The sequence below is a fragment of the Oncorhynchus mykiss genome, chromosome 2 (genome assembly GCF_057628025.1).
Source record: "Oncorhynchus mykiss isolate SJ-2025 chromosome 2, ASM5762802v1, whole genome shotgun sequence".
Classification (NCBI taxonomy): domain Eukaryota; kingdom Metazoa; phylum Chordata; class Actinopteri; order Salmoniformes; family Salmonidae; genus Oncorhynchus; species Oncorhynchus mykiss.
Genome location: NC_143023.1, coordinates 28950599 through 28958682, shown reverse-complemented (window position 1 = coordinate 28958682; position 8084 = coordinate 28950599). Strand labels below are relative to the sequence as shown.

The following is an 8084-nucleotide window of genomic DNA, read 5'->3' as shown; positions in this document are numbered from 1 at the left end:
AGTTCTCATTTACAATTGCACCTGACAATGGTCATTAGTCATTAATGGTCATTAGATAACATTTCAGCCATGACATTTAGCCATGACATTCAGCTAATCGAAATGAATGTATGGTACAGACATATTGATCTCTCAGATGGCAAACAAAAGTGTGACCATTTTTGGGGAGACACTGCATCTGGAATGAGGTTCTGGAATGTATTCAACTCCAATACATTAGGGGGCAGTGTAGCGCAGGGTAGTCGACCCCAAGTCGCTGGAGTTCCGCAAACAACATAGTGTTTGGTAAACAATAACGTAGCCCGCGGATTTGTAAACTAGCTAACGTTAACTTCGATGTTTTAATATTTTTTATATTTAAAGATTAGTAGCTAGCTATGGCGCAGAAGGTGGGAGGTCGTGAATAAGTTGATATGGTTAGTTAGTAAGCACGTTGTCTTGGTGACCGATATTTTGTCGTGATAAATCTGACAGCACTAGCTAACGTCGTTATCTAGCTAACTAGATTGTAACGTTAGGCGCTAGTCGTTTTCTAGCAAGTTCTTACTAGCTACAGCTGTCATGTAGCTACTGTGCAACCAAGTTATCTGAGCAAGCAAGTTAATATCACTGAAATCACTAGAAGGTAAGATGGAACAAGTTAGCAAGCCGCACAAAACTAGATAGGTAACTTGCTGGTAGCTGTTAAAGGGGCAGAATGCGATTCAAACAACAACAAAGCAGGGACCCCACCATTCAGAGATGCTTAGGCTACGGGGGTCCCTGATGATCTTCTTGGCCTTCCTGCAACACCTGGCGTTGATTTGGTACGCAGCTGGAGGATGGTAGCCTGGTTACCAGAGAGCCCTATTTCTGCCCAAAATCTGTCCACTTAAGCATATCCTTAATTATTAAGCAGATGAGGAGTTTTTGAATGGGGGCGAAATGATAGTGTTGAATTTAGTCCAGATAAATATAAATTGTTATTTTGTTTCGTGAGGCTTGTTTAATCTAATATACATTTTCTAATGCTTAGGTTGCTATGAGTGTACTGATAAAAGTGTGATACACTTCCCTGTTGAAATTAGAGCAGGTCTATGCATATTCATGAAGCTAGCATAGCATCTCAAGCTCCATTGATGTCAACACCCTTAATCGAATATATTTTTTAAATTATTCAAATAACAAAATGTATCCACCAATCCAAAGAGTTGACAGCCCACAGTTCCACTCTGTGGACAACTAATCCTATTGTTAGGGTGGAGACAAGCATCTCATTATATCCTTATCTGGCTATATTCCATTCCTTTTACTCCGTGTCACATGCAAAAGAAAAGAGTTCCAGACTGGTACCCAGACCATCCATGAGACTAAAATTATAGTTTTAACCATGTTTTTTGTTTTTAGTCTATACAGTGTTTGTTTACTATTACATTGTTTACAAACAATGGAGTAAAAAAGCTTATAATTTTGATTGAATTGTGATGGGGTATAACAGGTGAACTTAGCTCAGGAGGCATTTATAAGTACCTTCTTCCATATATTTGGGGAGTCTCCCACATGCCTTTTTGCAAACACCAAACATGTTTGCAATTTTTTTTCTTTAAGCATTCGATTTTTCCTGGCCACTCTTCTGTAAAGCCCAGCTCTGTGGAGTGTACAGCTTAAAGTGTTCCTATGGACAGATACTCCAATATCCGCTGTGGAGCTTTGCAGTTCCTTCAGGGTTATCTTTGGTCTCTTTGTTGCCTCTCATTAACACCCTCCTTGCCTGGTCCGTGAGTTTTGGTGGGTGGCCTTCTCTTGGCAGGTTTGTTGTGGTGCCATGTTTTTTCCATTTTTTAATAATGGATTTAATGGTGCTCTGTGGGATGTTCAAAGTTTAAGATATTTTTTATAACCCAACCTTGATCTGTACTTCTCCACAACTTTGTCCCTGACCTGTTTGGAGAGCTCCTTGGTCTTCATAGTGCCGCTTGGTTGTGTCCCTTGCTTAGGGGTGGAACGGTCGTTAAGACAGTAACATCTTACAGATGATAGGCAATTAAGGTTACAGTTATGAAAACTTAAGACACTAAAGCGGCCTTTCTACTGACTCTGAAAAACACCAAAAGAAAGATGCCCAGGGTCCCTGCTCGTCTGCGTGAACGTGCCTTAGACATGCTGCAAGGAGGCATGAGGAGTCCATACGGTGAGACAGCGCTACAGGGAGACAGAACGGACAGCTGATCGTCCTCGCAGTAGCAGACCACGTATAACAACACCTGCACAGGATCGGTACATCCAAACATAACACCTGCGGACAGGTACAGGATTGCAACAACGACTGCCCGAGTTACACCAGGAATGCACAAGCTCTCCATCAGTGCTCAGACATTTCGCAATAGGCTGCGAGAGGCTGGACTGACGGCTTGTAGGCCTGTTGTAAGGCAGGTCCTCACCAGACATCACTGGCAACAACGTCGCCTATGGGCACAAACCCACCGTCGCTGGAACAGACAGGACTGTCAAAAAGTGCTCTTCACTGACGAGTCGCGGTTTTGTCTCACCAGGGGTGATGGTCGGATTCGAGTTTATCGTCAAAGGAATGAGCATTACACCGAGGCCTGTACTCTGGAGCGGGATTGGTTTGGAGGTGGAGGGTCCGTCATGGTCTGGGGCGGTGTGTCACAGCATCATCGGGCTGAGCTTGTTGTCATTGCAGGTAATCTTAATGCTGTGCATTACAGGGAAGACATCCCCCTCCCTCATGTGGTACCCTTCCTGCAGGCTCATCCTGACATGACCTTCCCGCCTGACACCAGCCATACTGCTCGTTCTGTGCGTGATTTCCTGCAAGACAGGAATGTCAGTGTTGTGCCATGGCAAGCGAAGAGCCCGGATCTCAATCCCATTGAGCACTTCTGTGACCTGTTGGATCGGAGGGCCATTCCCCCCAGAATTGTCCGGGAACTTGCAGGTGCCATGGTGGTAGAGTGGGGTAACATCTCACAGCAAGAATTGGCAAATCTGGTGCAGTCCATAAGGAGGAGATGCACTGCAGTACTTAATGCAGCTGGTGGCCACACCAGATACTGACTGTTACTTTTGATTTTGACTCCCCCTTTGTTCAGGGACACTTCATTCCATTTCTGTTAGTCACATGTCTGTGGAACTTGTTCAGTTTATGTCTCAGTTGTTGAATCTTATGTTCATACAAATATTTACATGTTAAGTTTGATGAATATAAACGCAATTGACAGTGAGAGGATGTTTTGACAGTTTACAACAAAATAGGAAAAATTGCAAGGAGGGTGAATACTTTTGCAAGGCACTGGCCAGGATAAAAAATAAGCTTATATACAGTTGAAGTCGGAAGTTTACATACCCCTTAGCCAAATACATTTTTTTTCACATTTCCTGACGTTTAATCCTAGTAATACTTCCTTGTCTTAGGTCAGTTAGGATCACCACTTTATCTTAAGAATGTGAAATGTCAGAATAATAGTAGAGAGAATGATTTATTTACGTAATCTTCTGACCCACTGGAATTGTGATGCAGTGAATTAAAAGTGAAATAATATGTCTGTAAACAATTGTTGGAAAAATGGCTTGTGTCATGCATGAAGTAGATGTCCTAACCGACTTGCCAAAACTATAGTTTGTTAACAAGAAATTGTGGAGTGGTTGAAAATGAGTTTTAATGATATACAACCTAAGTGTATGTAAACGTCTGACTTCAACTGTAGCTTTACACAGATAATTTGGGAAAATAGAAGTGCTATTACTCAGTACTCTTTTAGTGCCCATTGCATTCTTCCTCCCTTGACAGATTTACCTGTGAACCCCCCCGCTGTGTGCTCGCTCCATGGCTGGCCTGGGCCGCGGCAGAGGTCGCGGCAAGGGGTACATGAGCTTCAGTATCGAGGCAGTCGGGATTGGGAAAGGGGAGAACCTGCCCCCTTCAATTCTCCAGCCTACACCTCTGTTCCCTGTGAGTAAGGGGTGATGTGACTGACCCTGTAGCTGTCATTTTTCATTTTGGATGCACCTCATTGTTATCAAATATTGGCTTTATTTAGAGGCTATTCTCAGTCTTTTCTCTTGATTTTTCTATTTGTCTAAGCAACATCCAGGGCTGACATTTTTGTTTAAATGTATTGAGACAGTTAAGATATGTGTTTGGTTGGGAGCAAATAAGAGCATGCTATTTTGGGAAAGCATGCATTGAGCCTTTTGTTGTCATTTTAAGGACTAGACTAATATGTATTATGTTTTTTGTGCACATGTAGCCCATGGAACACAAGCCTGTCCCCTTGGTGATGGGAGAGGAAGCAGAGTACATGTTGGCACTGAAGCAGGAGTTCAGGGGAAACATGAAGACCCTACCATTTTATGTCCGCCAAGCCGTCTCCAAGAAAGGTACTTAAGCCTGGGAAGACACCATCTCTGTGTGTTAGCGATGAAAAGAGTCATTACAGACATCCAAACGTAGCAGAAATTAGACAGTCAATGTCTTGTCACTGTCAGCAGCTCCCAATGGTGTTATTTTATTAAAATGATACAAGATTTTAGGTGATACAAGGTTTGGCTGACATTACCTAATTCAGGGGTGGAAATATTTTTCAATTATTCAATCAAGCAATTATGCAATCAAGTAATTATGCTTCGATAAGAACATTTGGGAGCAGCAAATGAGGTAGACATGATAATACACAGAGGCTTTCTTTTCAAAGACATGTTTGTTCTTGTACCATGTTTAAGAAATGAATGAGCTTCATTTCAGTCAGTTGTCTGACTTCCAGATGTGGAGCGGTATTCTGATAAATATCAGAACAGTGAGCCGTCAGACAACACCATTGAGTGGAATCCAGGTGAGTCAGTTGCATCATACCTCCATTTCAAAAAATGTAACTGAAAGGAGATAGAGACTATGGAACATGTATTAGAAGGATTGCATTGTACGATCTGATTACCAGCATAACACTGTTAAACAGGGATTAATAGAATCAATGATCTAACCCTGAAGCAGTATGAAATCACTCGCTACGCCGCCCCAGAGATGTCAGCCACAATGGAGTGTGAACGGTCCTGATTGAAACTGTCAGGTGACCCAAAGCGTTTCAAATGGGAGAAATTGAGCTGTCGCTCACAATTAGGGTCTGCTGAATAGAGGCTGATTGGGAAAACAATTTGAGGTTTTAGTCCCTCAGCTTTACCGGATGTGAACCAACATTCCATCATTTTGACAAGGTCATTGCTGTGTAAAAACATTATTGTAGAACCTGTGTCTGCTGATTGATTATGTTTGATTTTTGTTTTTTAACGCCAGACTGGAAAAGGCTACCAAAAGAGCTTAGAATCCGTGTCAAGAAGCCCCTAAAAGAGAGTAAGTGGATGATAGTGTTGTTTTATACCTCACATTGACTGACAGGACATTTTTGTGAGTGATACAGATTCACTATGAAAGCCCACCCACCACCATGTGATCACAGAAGGCTATTGCAAAAAAAAAAATCCATTCATTTTGCAGTTCTGTTTAGTTTGCTTCCTGCAGGACTTGATGACATGTACGTTGCTGGCGAAAGACCTGTCTCTTTCAGAGCATATTACGCCCACATGATTTTTTTCCTTCCTATTTCCTGGGCGGAGTGATGAAGAGAGAGGTGTCTTCAGAAGAATATTGTGCCTGACTGCTTGTGTCTCCCTAGAGACATGAATGCATCAATTTGCCCTTCTGCTTTGAACAGAAGGATAAGATAAAATCACTGCTGGTTACTGACAATGACAATATTGCCTGACTTATACATAAATGATCTGCCATTTTCTATTATGAGATAAATATAGCTTTTGGTTGAATGGCCTTTTAAATGAAAGGAGAGGAGGGGGAATAGATAGAGGGAGTTGGTTTTCACTAATGATTTGCTTTTGCCCCTTTTCGTCTGTTACAGACACCTCTCTTAGTGTGGATACACCAGTGGACCCCAAACCCAGCAAAAAGACCCGGGTGGACAAAGAGGAGATCATCCATAAACTAGAGGTGGGAATAGTAGGTACTCAGCCAATACATCAGACATTAACTCCATAGTCTGTATTCTATTGACCTCTTCACCACATCTATAGGCATGTAACACAACTCAACCTCGGCACACTAGATGAGGGAAATGTTTCTTTCTGTTAAACCTCAAACGTAATGTAAGCCTGGTGGTGTATTATTTTACTATCAATGTTATTTTTCTTTTAGTTTATTTTGTATTAATTTGTGTCATATTTCAGACATTGGAGAAAAAAGAGGAGGAAGTGACCTCAGATGAAGAGGAAGGGGAGAAGAAGAAGCAGGAGGAAGAGCAGCAAGATGGGGAGGAGGAGTATGATGAAGAAGAGTTTGAAGAGGTAAGCATCTGTAGCCAATGTTAAATGGCTAGCTAGTAAGCGGTGTGCGCTAGTAACGTTCAATCGGTGACGTCACCCACTGAGACCTGAAGTAGTTGTTTCCATTGCTCTGCAGTGACAGGTAACGATGCTTCCTGGGTGACAGTTGTTGTTTCGTTCAGGTTAGGGAAAGGAGAGGGATGGATGCCAAACTGTTACACATCCAAGCTCTTTCTTACTTTTTTCATCAGGGTTCATGCCCCACACAACCTCCAGTGAGATAATATCACTTTGACTTGAATCCTTACTAGAGACAATTTCCCCCATACATATTCCATTGACACCAATGCATGATTTAACAGAAAGTGAGCAAACACAGTTCACAAGGTTGGAATGAGCTCATACGTAGCATTTTTTCCCCACTCTGATTGTGTTCCCACAGGAGACAGACTATATCATGTCGTACTTTGACAATGGAGAGGAGTTCGGGGGGGACAGTGATGACAACATGGATGAGGCCATTTACTGATACTTTGAAAAACAACAACAACAGAGCATTGTGCATGCCTAGGACCCAAGAGTCCTGGGAAAATATATGTGACACTCCAGAACTGAGAGAGACTCCAAAGCTGAAAGGATGTGCCGTTGTTCTTTGGTCCATCTTGTATACATGGCCTGAAATGATCTTAACTTGACACATGAATCTTCAAAATAACCCAGGATTCAGTCAGTTCCTGACTTAAAAAATATTCTCAAATTGAGAAGCAGGTTGCACAGCTCAAACCTGCAATAGTTTTAAATGGCTCTTAAGTGTGGTGGTGTTATGGAGAGAGAAGTATGTCATTCTTCTTAAGACGACATCTTTTCTCCTGACACCAATTATAGTATCATTTCTTAGAGGGTTTTTATCCAATTTTAGAAATGTTAAAGAACTTTGAAGATATAAAATGTGTCTAATACACCAATTTTAATGTTATGCTGTTTTATGTAGTTTATATGTAGTTCTAAAAAGTTATGTTTTGTAAAACATTTATATTCATGTAATATCCCAATGTTTTCTGTTAGGTTTGTTATGAAAGAGGATTTTACTCAACTTGAAATTCTGAAAGAATAAATGGCAGCTAATTTGTAAACCAGGCAGTTTTATTTTCTATGCTACACAAACTGTTTTCCTACTAGAAGCTATACTAGTTCACCAGATGTCGCATGATAATACTTATTTCACACCAATAGGTGGCGTAGTGTTGAATGTTGAAGCAGCATACACAAAGTTATCAGAAATACACCATGCTTGGTCAATACACATACACTGCTCAAAAAAATAAAGGGAACACTAAAATAACATCCTAGATCTGAATGAATGAAATATTCTTATTAAATACTTTTTTCTTTACATAGTTGAATGTGCTGACAACAAAATCACACAAAAATGATCAATGGAAATCAAATTTATCAACCCATGGAGGTCTGGATTTGGAGTCACACTCAAAATTAAAGTGGAAAACCACACTACAGGCTGATCCAACTTTGATGTAATGTCCTTAAAACAAGTCAAAATGATGCTCAGTAGTGTGTGTGGCCTCCACGTGCCTGTATGACCTCCCTAGAACGCCTGGGCATGCTCTTGATGAGGTGGCAGATGGTCTCCTGAGGGATCTCCTCCCAGACCTGGACTAAAGCATCCGCCAACTCCTGGACAGTCTGTTGGTGGATGGAGCGAGACATGATGTCCCAGATGTGCTCAATTGGATTCA

The 8084-nt window shown here is 41.5% G+C and overlaps 1 protein-coding gene across 7 annotated transcripts; it reads left to right on the top strand.

Moving 5' to 3' along the window:
- The first annotated feature begins 232 nt into the window (after positions 1-232).
- On the top strand, positions 233-7463 carry polr3glb (RNA polymerase III subunit GL b). Of its 7 annotated transcripts, none has more exons than XM_021557876.3 (8): positions 233-625; positions 3791-3952; positions 4251-4380; positions 4764-4832; positions 5291-5347; positions 5910-5998; positions 6235-6351; positions 6773-7463. In XM_021557876.3, exons 2-8 carry the CDS (start codon positions 3827-3829, stop codon positions 6857-6859), a joined length of 675 nt encoding a protein of 224 aa, XP_021413551.2. In that variant the 5' UTR covers positions 233-625; positions 3791-3826; the 3' UTR covers positions 6860-7463. The 7 variants fall into 7 exon arrangements, with proteins under 7 accessions (XP_021413551.2, XP_021413537.2, XP_090051956.1 ...); XM_021557862.3 differs by having other exon boundaries at positions 5910-6007; XM_090195830.1 differs by having other exon boundaries at positions 233-806.
- The last annotated feature ends 621 nt before the right edge of the window (positions 7464-8084 follow it).

Coding starts and splice junctions, on each gene's coding strand:
- polr3glb (XM_021557862.3), top strand. CDS start 3,827: ATGGCTGGCCTGGGCCGCGGCAGAGGTCGCGGCAAGGGGTACATGAGC. Junction 4,833..5,290: donor CACCATTGAGTGGAATCCAG/GTGAGTCAGTTG, acceptor TTTTAACGCCAG/ACTGGAAAAGGCTACCAAAA. Junction 5,348..5,909: donor CAAGAAGCCCCTAAAAGAGA/GTAAGTGGATGA, acceptor CGTCTGTTACAG/ACACCTCTCTTAGTGTGGAT.